The sequence below is a fragment of the Aythya ferina genome (genome assembly GCF_964211825.1).
Source record: "Aythya ferina genome assembly, chromosome: 1".
NCBI classification, from domain to species: domain Eukaryota; kingdom Metazoa; phylum Chordata; class Aves; order Anseriformes; family Anatidae; genus Aythya; species Aythya ferina.
In genome coordinates, this window is record NC_140296.1 from 114,378,828 (window position 1) to 114,392,514 (window position 13,687).

The following is a 13,687-nucleotide window of genomic DNA, read 5'->3' on the forward strand; positions in this document are numbered from 1 at the left end:
GCAAAGATCACTACGTTGAAGTCTCTTGTTAAGTGTACTAAATATATCTGTTCCGTATCTGTTCCCCAGATGAAAAGCCTCTTATGAAGCTATGTACATTCTCTTAATCACCACAGTTTCATACACAGCTTCAACATCAAGAACAGCTGACCGTCAAACACTATTAAAGATACAAAAGAGATCTATCCACTAGCTGTCCAACCTTTAAGTTTAAGGATCCCATTAACACCAAGAACATAAGATTCAGGTATCACATAGGCAAAGAAACTTTTTGGTTGTGAGTTAACAAACGAAAGCCTTGGTACTTTATCAGGAAGGCAAAATGAGACTGAAGTAATTCAATAGTTAGCACTTCTCCTACCTCTGCTTATATATAACCCCTTACTCACCTGAAGCATAGCTTCTTTCTGCGGTACAGAGAATGCTCTCTCCTCACAAGAAGATGGTTTTTGAGTGGGTGGAAGATCAATCCTATATTAAAAGAGAACAAAGTATGACATACCATGTTTATGAAGTCCAACTGAAGGGTCATAATGTGTTTCTCCAGCTGCGAAGTCACCCAGTGCTCACTTTAATGAACACACATTTCAGTCAGCAATAACCCAATTGTGGAACATGGTAATAACCTATCCATCACTGGAAGTAACTCAACCATGCACTTTTTGTAGGAGAGAACTGCCCTCCTACCCTCCAACTAAGTAGAATAGGGACTACTGTAAGCAATAGGTAACCATCATTTATATGTCATGAAACAGCCTGAACAATGTTTACCAGTACAAGCTTTCTTTGAGAAGCCTTACAAAGAATTACATGCAAGACTTCTGTTATGAGCTCAGTGAAAGCAAATGGCTATAGAATACAAATGTCTCAATCTCTTCATATAATTATGCTTCAGCTATTGAATTTGAGAAGCAAACATGAAAACAGTATTACTTCTAATCATGTTAGAAATTACTTAGTTCTACAAAAACACCTGACTTATTTTCCTAACTCAAGAGATTCAAGTCCTGTAAGTTACTTTATGCTACATACTTTATTTTATTCAACTCTTCATTAAGCATTCAGGGAGATGACAGACATTTTCATTTCTTATTCAGTTTAAGTGTTAACTGTATATAGGGACTTTTGTATATGAAGGGACTTATATTTACAAATATTCTAAGCCACTGTCACTTTTTATGCATGCTGTATGCACGCTCCAAACAGGGTCTAGACATCAGCTACATTAACTGACAAAATCTGTTCAGACTGTTCGCTTGTTTCTGTTTGACCACATCAGAAGCTTAAAACTCAAGTGCATGTCAACATCAGAAATGTGAACAGCCAACCAACATGCCAGAAAGCACATTAAGCCACTTGTTTCTAACAATACAAATCGGAATGCTTCATTTCACACACATAGCAGGATAAATCCTACTGGACCGTTACTTCCGCAAAGCATGGCTAGTTTACTTCCATATTAAACCTACGGTTATGATAAACTAGTAGTAACAAAGTTGAGATGGGCCTCTCTCTATCCTCCTGTTTCAACTACAAGCAAATACAATGAAAAGCATAAAGCTAATATCAACATGTTAAGAATATATACCACCTTTGAACCCCCCTCTTAGCTTCCTCATTTATTTTTCAGAAATGCAAGTGATAACACATTTGACTACCTTGCAAATACGACTCTGAAATTATGACAGCCGTACAACTGTTAAGGCAATTCAGTCATGTGAATTCCAATAAAACAAGTATTTTCTGTGAATTGCTTTCAAGTTTAAGAAATGCAGTGCATACTTACACTTTGTCAAGATAAGATGGCCTTTTTTTCCTTGGGGTCAGCAGCACTGTCACAAAGATGGTAATGATAAAAAGAGCAAGGACTGCTCCAATCACAGCCCCTGCTACAGCAACAGAAGATGTCTGCTTAAATGGCACATCTGCAATGTGATAGCACAGATTACACCTTTATGAAGTTTATGCACTCTCTATAGTCAAGTAAGCTATTTCACTGTCGTTCTGAGATGTCTCTTCCTTCCATCACCGAACAACAGAAAGCCTCTTCTTGCACTAGCACTTGTTATCTTGGCTCCAGCCATCCATTTAAAAAATTGGTTAAATTAAGAGAGTTCATAAATCATTAATATCAATTCAAACATTCCATTGGATTCCATTGGCTACATTTAATGAATTTTAACTGCATGCTCTAATTTTCGTTTTTAAGACAAAATGAAGTTACAAAACACATACTTTGCACTTACATGAAAGAACAGAGTGTAAATTCAAAAAAAACTAGAAAAGTATGGCTTTACCGACAATCTGTCTTTAAAGTCACGTAAGTCTGCACAAAGGAAAAATATGGATCAAGGAAAGATATGCTATATGGAGCAACGAACACACAAAATGTACTAATACATGGCTTGCTTAAAGCAACTCTTAAGACTACCTATCATCTCTAGCACTTAAAGCTAGTGAGAAACATTAATTTTGAAGTAAACTTTAACAAAAAAGAAAAACTGTTTTGTGAAAGATGCATTTTTCATTTGAGCTTACTGGTGTCAAATTCTACATTATCAACTCCTATATTGGATTAACCCACTTATCGAGATGTTGCTGTTGCACAACAGGAGTAATTCACATCAGCTTCACTAAGACTGTTAATGCAGGTAACAAACAAAAGTGTTGTGGTGTATACTCATTATTATGCCAGAAAACTAACAGCATCAGAGCTTGAAGTTAACACAGCTCTATGCTTGTAACGTATTTTTAAACGCAGCATACTTTAGTTATGTCCCCTCAGAAAAAATCATACTGTTTCTCTGAACACTGTATACCCCTCCTCTGTTTAGTCTCTTACCACAAGAAATTTTACAAGCCTTTCAGCTATACATACTACTCAATTGTCCAGAAACAAAGCAACTAACCAAGTTGTTTTATTAATTACTCTTACTTCAAATACCTTTTTCTGCCTGTAAGCTGGACTAATTTTTTTCCATCCCTCACTTTTTAAAGTCCAATCCTTCGTTCCCAATCTGAAAAAGGGATTCCTATCCTCTTCTGGTATAAGAAAGACCCTGTAGCAACACTCCCTTGATGTTCAGATAGCAGGAAAAATCTGTATTCAACAGCTTTTTTTTTTTTTTTTTTGTTAGTAGCTCTATTAATTTATGACTTTATCCCTTAGTTTTAATGGACTTGTTCCAGAAGGTCAGTGTAACATAAAATAGTTGTCACCTAAAATGGTGTTTTTATCACACATCTTTCCTGATATGAGCTCAATTTGTTAACTTGCCCATCAGATACCAGTCTGTACACAGAAGAACCATAATTCCACTTTTATGAGGAATAGCTATGTCAAATAATTAACAGGGCAATTAACTACTGCATTTTAATTGGCTTAGGGTTAGTTTATATTGGGTTCCATCTTACTTAGGTAAGAAAGCTGCTGGTAACTAATACACAGCACTAAGTCCAGAATTCATAAAGGTGCCCTAAAGATCCTGCTTTTGTCTTTCAGTTGTATTTGCCAGCAGAGGTACCTGCCTGTTTACAGGAACTGGAGTGCAATTATCAGAGTGCTCACTTAAATTACTTTTGCAATTATTACTTTTGGAATTGCTCTGGCAACGAAGTAGGCACACAGATTTTCACTCTAACCAGATGAACAAGCAGAAACCCAGACCACTATGCCACGTTTAACAAGCTAAAAAGTACCTAAGCTGTATGGTGCACACAACACAGCTATTTAATGACCAATTGGTTGTAAATAGATGAAAATTGATTTGACACTAAATGTATGTGGTTCAATCAGAACTACAGCAGCTGAGAACAAGAATTTTTTAGTATTTGGAATTCTAGATAGTGTAGCCTTTGTGCTTAAACCGCATTTGTTTGGATAGCAAGTATCCCTGTTCATGATTCCTAAAGTACACAGACTTAAATCATTTCTGAAGCAACTCATAAGGTAAGGATCTTGAGGAAGAGATGTTCAGAAGCCCATTTCAACAGCTTCATTATAGCAGCTCCTTCTAGCCATTTTCTTATGCTTGTTTACCTTCACTTTTAACAAAATCTGTCAAACTTTAGTTTTTAACACTGCCTACATTTGAGAATGTAACAAAAATTTTATTCACACAAGAGCCATTTGTACTTACAATCATTTCTTTTTACAGCAGACATGACCATGTACAAAACATTGCAACACTTGTAAGCCCTATATCTATTATCAGCTTCAACTCAAACATTTCAACTTCTTAACCCATTGGAATTAAATATATATATATATATATGTATTTCTTAAAAAACAAAAACAAACTCCACAGAGACAAGCAAGATATCCCATGTGGATAACAGGTTTATAGGTGTTTGTTTCTAAGTAACACCATCTTTTAAAGATGATATATCAAGTATTTTTATTTGAAGAGAGGTATAATATCTTTATTCCAGAAAGAATTTGGATCAGAACTTTCAGCTAGAAACTTCACTCTTTTCCTCAAATTTTGATCTCAAGCTACTGATACACACTGTCATTTACTTAAAAGTTTGAGACTTTGGTTAGTAACGTATCAGTAACCAATTAATCCAAATGTGAACTTAAGTTCTTTAGGGAAGTTATTTTCTATTTGAATTTCAAATAAGGCTGTTGTTTTCATCTTTTTTTAAAGACATGCAGTCATATGCAATCACAGTGCATTGTCTACAACACTTAATACAACTACTTTTGTCAAGCTCTAAATGCTGTAAGCTACTGAAAATGATGAGGATAGAAGGAACTCCAGCAAGAAATTCCACTCATGAAGCAGTCATAAATACACAGCCCATTTCATTGTGAATGTAGTAAAGGTTTTGCCCTTCTCAGGTTCCAAATCTTTATAGGCCCATCCATTTCTTTTCTTCATGCTAAGCATTTGAAGATGGCACTTGAACACCATTCTTTTTAATTTTGAGTTTATCATTTCTGTACAATTTATCTTATTGTATTTCAGCCCAATTTGTCTTTGTAGTCACAGACTTAGTTTGGTGCAACCACTCAAGACAAAGTAGAACTACTTTGGATGTCAAATGACATGTCCTACATATGATGTATTTTTTTTAAAAAACAACCACATTGTTAAAACACTGAATTATTTGCAGGCAAAACAAATCCACTGCTGTACAGAGACTGTAAAGTTTACTGAAACTGCTGTTTCTTACATTCTGTAGTTGCATCATTGCATAGTAGGCTTTCAGTACATGAAGTAGCAATGCACACATCCACTTCCCTATTAATCTCAAGTTCTGGTTACCCTCTTCAGAGGGACCATGTAACTTACGCAGAAGTAGGGTAGAACATCTGTTTTGACTTCTGGTTGTAAAAACTCAAGCAAGTGTTTTGACACCTCTTAGCACACTTCATGTTTAATGGCATCCTGGTAAATGTTTAAGTTGGCTTTTACCTTCAGCTTCAAAATTCATTGGTGTTTTCTTCCTAGTTATGTCTAGTTCTCCGGCTTTCAAATTTAATGTGATCCCTGTAACACCTCAGAAAGTGGTCTTAAATTGTACTGTACTTGCAAGAAGGAGCCTGAAGTTTACTAATGAGTTGACATCCTGCCAAGTACAGACCCAACAAAATACCATACTGTTTACGTACACACAAGCTTTTGGAAATCAATGAGTAAAAAAATAATTTCTTATTCAAAGACAAGCCTTTTACCGGTTTATACTTACTCCTCAAAATCTTGCTCATAGATAAGTTACTTTAAGTGCAATGACTTTTTAAATACATAGTTACAAGAAGGCTCATTAAAACGCTAAGAGGTATTCATTTTTGTGCAGGAAAACTGAAAATAAAGCTTTGACTCCCCTCTAACTCATTTTAACTGGTACAGCATTTGCTATGTAGAAGCATTAGATTTACCACAGATGGTATCTAGATGTGGCTATTTGATTTACTAGATCTGCGAAGTAAATGTCCCAAAATACTCTATCACTACCTTATATAAACTTATTTTCTCCAATCAGAGACCCAAGACAGTCACTTTTTATTCTTTAACAATTTTGAGTGGTAAGTTTAATTTATCTTTTCTTTAACCTGTGACATAAACCAATATAAGCACTCTGCATTTAAAAAAATCTTCAACAGTAGTACAGCATTGGGAAAATAAGCAGCTCAAATACATTTTCCCGAGATTGAATATTTGCATGTCAAGTCACAATATAAAAACCTTCAAAAAAATCAGTTTCAAAAAGTTTATTCCTCCTTATGCTTAAGTATAAACAATCTGAAAGTGATCAGCCAATGAAATGAATTGTAGATACAAGTTTAGCTTTCAGTGGTTACTACACATACCACTCCCTCCGGGATATTACCGAGCCATCTATGTGAGAAACAAAGTCTTCTTCATTGTCATCATAACATTCACCACCCATATATTTCATCCCCAATGTTCCACCTTCATAGTAATCCATTGGTCTTTCATAACGTTCCTGGTACCTGTTAATATTGTCTAGATTGTTCCACTCTGGTTTTTCAGGGTCTTCTAAATAATCTTTAGATATTAAGCTGTTCATTGGATGCTTTATTTCCTTTTTTATACTGTCAGGGTAAGAATCCACATCATCTGACTGAAGAACATCTATTTGAGACTCTTTCTGCATATCTGATGGTGGAATGTAGTTCTTAGCAAAGTAGTCACCACGGAACGTCCGTCTTCTCCTATAGCAGATAATTCCAACCAGAACACTGACAAGTATGAGGAAGAGGGCCCCACCCACCGCACTACCGATGACGGTACCCCAAGTGTCTTCCTGCATTGCTGGCAAGGTTGATGTTGGGAAATCTATTATTCTAGGTTCTGTTGCTAAACCTGTGATGCCATCAGTCGAAGGATGCCAGGGAACCGTGGGCAGTCGAGTGGTAGTAGTAGGAGGATCTAATGAAAAGAGCAAAGAGGTAGACAAGACACAGAAAAGGCACAGAATGTCAATGCAAGCTAAATCAGTTAAGGGTTTATAAGAAAGCAAAGTTGATGGGTACATCCTACAATAGTTTTTCATTCTCAAGTTCACGTTACTAGAAAAAAAGGTCTCATAGTTCAAACGGTCTTTGAACCAGCTTCAGTATGATTTGTTTTTAGTTATGTTGCAACAGCATAGGAAAGTTCCTTGATGAATTTCAAAAAAAGTCATGCATAAGTAGTCATCTGGCCCTCCTCAAAGTAAGCAGATGCCACTTATCTGATTGTGTATGTTCACCATCATATTTAGCTCCCTCTTGGAGAAATGCTATCTATTAAATACAATCAAAGCAGTCTCCTACCTTTCCAGACAGCAGTTTGGAATACCAGATCGAATTGATTCATTATGCCATAGAGGAAATTACTCTGCATCAAACTCCCCCTTCAGAAATTGTTTATGGCACTGAGTATTATAAGAATGAAAAACTATGTGTCGTGTGCTCAGTCAGCAGGACATGAATGACTGATTTTAAGCTATTCTCTCCAAAAACATGTTGCATTAATACATCTTACTCAGCTTTGCATTAGTTTTAGTGGATGAAGCATAACTAAAAATACAATGTATTAATTTGAAAATAACACTATTACTAAGCAAAGAGCTTTCAGGGTTTAAAATTAAAACTGGAACATTTTGAGTAAAAAAAAAAAAATGGTATCTTGCACTCCCCTAAAGGCACTTTGATCCCTCATGCACGAAGAAAATTCCATATTACTTCCATGAAACAGAATATCAATTGATTTCGTGTCAGATTATGCAAGTAAGCAAGAGATTGCCAGATACCGAGCTTGTCCACTACTCAGCGTTCTCCTTTGTTCTTTAAATCTACTGGGGAAGATGCATGCATCTATATTGAAGACAAGGTTGCAAGTGATGGGCTGATGACAGATGCTTCCTGAGATTATCCCAGTCAACTTCAATGTGACATGCAACACCAGTTGCTATGTCAGCGCTGCACTATGAAGATCTTCACTTTGCCCAATGCAAGGTAGTTGTTAAATTAAATCAGTGAATCAACAAACTCTAAACATGTTATTATAGTTTGAATCTTTTAGAGAGAATATTACAGACAGCCCGGTAGATCACTAAATCATGTTATTTAAATGCCTATAAGCAAGATTCATCGAAGTAGTACTACCATATTAGAGAGCAGAGAGTCACCCTGAATTTACCACCACAGAATAAAACAGGTCGAACTGGAGATTTGTTATGCTTCCAGTTACGTGACAAATCTTAAGGTGAAAAAATTCATGGATATTTTTTGTAATCTTACTACTCAAAGACAGTCATGCAGTTCTCTCAAACTAGGCAGAATTGCCACATTTGTCATGATTACTGCAAATCACACTTCAGACTGCAACTCATTTGAATTCAGTATTTTAAGCCTGACAAGTTCTATACAGGTTTCAAAGCACAAAATTTTATTATCTGATTATGTAAAAGAAGTGGTGATTTGTTAGGAAGGTATACATAAATGAAATTAATTTGACAGAAGACAGGAAACTGAACAAGGAAGATGCACTACCAAAATGAACAAGAGGAATTCAGATTATGATTTTAGTAAAATGGATATAAAGTGAATTTTGTAATTTAACAAAGTAGAGATTAAGAAATCCAAATTTACCAGGGTTCCCATGTCCTATAAATCCAAAGGCCAAGAAGTTATTCAAACCTCTCTTGAGAACGTACTTGCTTTAGATGCAAGATTTGCTTGCTTAGCATACAATTTCAGACAGCACCACCAATATATGTATTTATTTCCAGGATATAGATGCACACACAGATACATACACTTGCTTCTAACTGGCTTTGTATTTCTTTATCTACCTTCCTTTGGTACCAAGGTTTTAGGTCTTACCCTCTACATTCTCAGCATAAAATACACATGCACAATTCGGTAGCGGTATCACCTTGTGAAGTTCAATTGCCACATGTGAAATAACAGCAGCAATTACACTTATAATAAATACCAGTTTAAGAAAGCCTTTCCTTTAAAATACAGTTCATCCACTAGTTGTCAGGTTGGACAACTGCATCATCTACGAACACTAATTTATCTTCAACTCACTACATATATACAACACCTTCAGCATTTATATGCATTCCTAAAGCATATAATAATTAATACTTGTCATTTGTGTCAATCTTTTATTGTTGGAGAATGACAACATGAAAACGAGCTCTCCTTGCTTATAAAGCTAATCAGAAGTAAGAACAGGTGAAGTTACCTGCTTATTTCAACCCCAGCTTTCTGAGGGAAAAAATTACATCCCCCCACTGAACTCCCCCCTCACTTCTTGCACTAGGGAAGTTTCCGAAATAGAAAATGCAATGAACCTTGCTATTCCTTTTCCCTAAATCTACTCCATAACATTAGCAAAACATGTCTGAAATGCTGTCTCCAAATGAAGACAATTGCCCTCTGCATTAAACAATAGCCAAAACAGACTATGTCTTCTGAAAGCAGCCAATCAGCTGTTTTCATTATGGTAACATTTCAGGTCATCACCAGTATTTGTTTCTTAGCATTCTGATTTGTTGTAGAAAACATCAAGAAAGCACCAAATTGACTTGAACTTAACTGCTTTAGATAGTGATTTGTTCAAAAGCATCATTTGCTATCCATTTTTTCCCCCTTAACCTCTTAACTTATGACATAACGTTGAATATTCATCTTTTCTCTTTCACTGATGGAAGCTTCTCTTATTGTGCAAAGCATAACAACATACCAAATTAAACATGCAGGCCAGGCAGCTGAAAGCAGAAATTCTGAAAAAAGTTATCTTTAGGTTAAGCCTGTCTTGATTTTTGATTGTCTCTTACTGTGGGGCCCTATTCACATCCCTAAAATAGGCATGCTGTACTAATAAGGATAAATGAAGAAGCACAGAAATATTATTCCATGATTATATAGCTACTACCGTCATTAAAGTCAAATAAGAGTCATAAGTGATTCAACTAGAAGAACACAAAAGCTTTCCACTATGGTAGAATAAATCCACCCATTCCCTTGGCACAAAACCAGAGCTGTTTGTCTTTTCATTTCAAAGCCTTTGTTCATTTTCTACCATGGAAAGTGAGAATGAGATTTGTTCTTCGCAAAATGTGAAGCTCTGGTAGCTTTGCAAAAACACGTAGTGGTACAGTGTACTTGGTTCTTACTCTATTACCTCTTTCCCCCAGATATTTCCTATGACAATCAGTACCAGCTTTCAACAGTAGTTTTACTCTACTCAAGTCTCTTACTCCTTCTTTTACTTATTTTACTCCTCCCTTCAGTGAAGGTTCTTGATACAGTTCTCCCAGCTCTTTAAGTACAAGCAACTTACACTAGGTGGATTAAATCCACAATTAAGTCCACTAGAAATATCCAACTGCATGATTCACCTCATATCCCCGCTGACATCTGGTCTTCTCAATCCCCCTGCAATATTTCCTTGTTCAGATGTTCAGTACCTATCCTCTCCTTGCCAAAAGTTCAAAGCCAGTCTAAATTCAGCCTCAAACACGTATAAGTAAATAGATGGGCCATCTTTAGAATCAGACAGAGAACAATCTTCAAGTTCAGTTAAGCCCTATCTCAGTACCAACAAGGCTACCACTGTAAAAATCAGCTATAGAACACAGTACAAAATACGAAATGGTTTGCAGTCCAAAAATACTATCTCAACTCTTTCAGGACTACAGTGACCAACTGTATAAGGATAAGGTAAAATTGAATTCAATACTGGCAGACCTATCTTTCAGCTAAAAGTTGTCACTTAGGCATTCTTGAAAACATGTTTTCAAGTCGAACATAATCTGGCCTAATTGTGTGTTAACAGTAACAGTTAAAAGCTGCATAGTTTCAAATAGCACAATGAAGTCTAGCTCTCCTTGTTAAAAAGAAACCCTACACAATTCAAGACCCCACACTTCCATTCATACACCCCTTTCTTAGCCTTGGACAAGAGGATGACTTGGTCTCAATTATAATTGCGTATCAGTTGTCTTGCACATATCTACTGTTCTGCAGTTCTAGTTCTGAAAGTGAGACTGTGTGCCTGTACATTTATTACCTGCATGTTTGAAAAGCAGTATCCTTAGCTGTTCCTTCACCCACTGTTATTGCTAAATTTCCCTTACATGCTAAGTACCTAAACATTACAGTACCTGACATCTCTGTATAGCTGGGCATTATAGACAAAAGGCCCTTCTTCGAACTGCCAAAAAACTTACCATTCAGCCTTATTAGAGCAGGGGAAGTAGGCTTTCTATCAAATGTTTCTGTGACTGTTTTCTGAATGTCTAAGAATGTTTTTTAAAAGTTAGCACTGTTTCTCCAACCACTGTGATTACGGAAATCAACTAGTGGGTAATGACAATGTGTTACCCTCTCCCTAGTCCCATATACACAGCTTTACATCAGATTAGGATACAAGATTTCCCTTGGGTTATCTTCAGTTTGTTTCCCCTTCCCAATTTGGAAAAGATAGATTCAAAGATGATGTGAGACTGGCCTCAAAACAAGTAACCATTTCTTCAATCGGACTCAATCGTTCATTCTTCAAGGTTAAACATACTTGTGTAGTTTCAACATGGGGTTTCCAGAGAAAATGGAACATTTTGCCTTTTCCATAGTACACAGGAAAAGCCTGCCATTACGAACATTACCTGAATACCCCTTGCAGGTTGGAAGTTAAGACCTGTCTGGACACCTATCTGTGCAACCTGCCCTTTGGCAAAGGGTTTGTACCCAATGATCTGTCAATCTGTGATATTCAGAAACAATGTTTTAAGTCCGAAGTCTGTTATATCAGATTGCATAGAAGTTCAGTTAGAGAAGAGGTTCTTGAGATATTCCATGTAAGAGAACAAGAAGCTCATGATTTCCAGTTAACAATGCATTTCAGTTCTGTCTGAGGAATTAAGAGCAACGAATTCACTAGTCTTCATTCCACATTAGTGGAATCAGGCAGCATCAGTGCCACATCTTCACGCAGTGTGCCAGTGACTACCTTAGTCTCTATCTGCTATGGTGGTGTTTGTTATCTGCCTGCTGTTGTGAACACGTAACTCTAAATGTGTTGGTAAACTCTTCCCACTTTTAAATATTTATTTTTACAGAATATAAGAGTATTTGTATTTTTGTATTCATAACACTCCCTCAAAGAAGAGGTGTATATAGGAAGAAAGAAGTAAGAACAATGAACAAGCTCTGTTATGTTAATCCTTACAATATCCATCTTACAACAAGGCAGCTCTGAATTTACCAGTTGGATCATCTTAGAACTGCTAGGATTGCTGGCTAACCCAGTCCAGCTTGACTTTCAACAACAACAGTCTTGGCTGAAGGCAGAGATGACGACAAAGAAAGCAAATATGATTCTATATCAATGGAAGTCTCACAGGTCACTTCTCTCTCCCAGGTATAGAAGAACAAGGCCACAGCAGCGAAAGTAAGGCAGCAGAGAGCCAGGACAACACAGAATTTGATTCCTTGTGTAAACCACTGAACAAATCTGTATTACAAGGTTTGTCTGCCTGGCAAATCCAGCTGACAGCTAGTTTTGGAGACCTTCAACACTTGGAACACCTCTCAGGAGATTCAGAGGTGATCTTCATGTAGTTCAGAAAGTAACTTGACATCACCAATTAAGATATCTGTGCCTCTAAACAGTTATTACAAAACCTGTAGCTTTAACATTTTACTATTTCCCTATCCATCTAAAGACTTACTACTAACTTGAACTAAAACTTGGTCAATCATTTAATCCCTGTCAACTACTGTTATAGCTACCCATTTGACTTGGAGTATTAAGATAATTAAGATGAAGGTCAAAAGGAAAACAGGATTTTAGAATACCTTTTTTGGTCTCAACACATATTAGCATTATACTTTTGCTCAGGTTTTACTGCAATCCTGACACATTTCAAAGTAGCTACTTATTTTCTGAAGGATTTAAATAGCTTTACAGCTATCAACACCATGACTCGCCAGTAACGCTGGCTTCCTAAGTTTTCTTAGACAAGTTTGTAATTAAGATTTAGAAGATGGTGTGATCACATAGCTTGCCTGCTAGTTTCCAAATTTCATTTAATATTTTTGCATAATATTTTAAGTAAGTTTTTGTGGAGTGGGACACAGCTAAGATACAAAAATAAACTAATGAAATCATTGCTGTAGTCTTAGATGGTTTGAGTAAGATGGATAACACTCACAGGAGTACCATGTTCACCATTACTAGACAATACCTGATCAGTTAAGTTGAGAATAAAGTTGCTAAGCAGTTTAACTTTACTATTTGCCTTACTTTCTTATACTCTTAGCATCAGTCTGTTCCTTTTAGAGGAGACAAAATTATAATTATGAAAAATGGTTATTTCATATTCATTTACCTGTTCTACACCATTTTAAGTAGATGTCATTTATTTAATGAGACAGTCAACACTGAACAGCTATAGCCTTAGAGTCACAGTTAAATGGGTTTTTTAATGGGTTTAATATTAATTTCTGAAAACAATACAGGTGCTATACTTTGTGAATGCCTCAACTCATTTCAATCACGTTTCCCATATACTGGCATTTAACAGTGCTTTTTATCAGTTTGTTACTCTACATAGCTTAAGGAAAACTGCCAAGTGCTAGATACTTGGTATTAAACTGATGTGTATGACTCACACAAGCACTAGTTGCACTGGTGTGGTGCCAGATTGTCTCAAAGTC

At 36.2% G+C, this 13,687-nt stretch overlaps 1 protein-coding gene across 1 annotated transcript in view; it reads right to left on the reverse strand.

Moving 5' to 3' along the window:
* The window catches only part of NECTIN3 (nectin cell adhesion molecule 3), a 62,991-nt gene that overhangs the window by 11,069 nt on the left and 38,235 nt on the right, over positions 1-13,687 (reverse strand). The window contains exons 6-7 of the mRNA XM_084533909.1: positions 1,787-1,925; positions 390-471 (exon numbers count right to left, since the gene is read on the reverse strand). Of these exons, the coding sequence (XP_084390035.1) occupies positions 390-471; positions 1,787-1,925 (221 nt within the window). The remainder of the gene's footprint in view (positions 1-389; positions 472-1,786; positions 1,926-13,687) is intronic.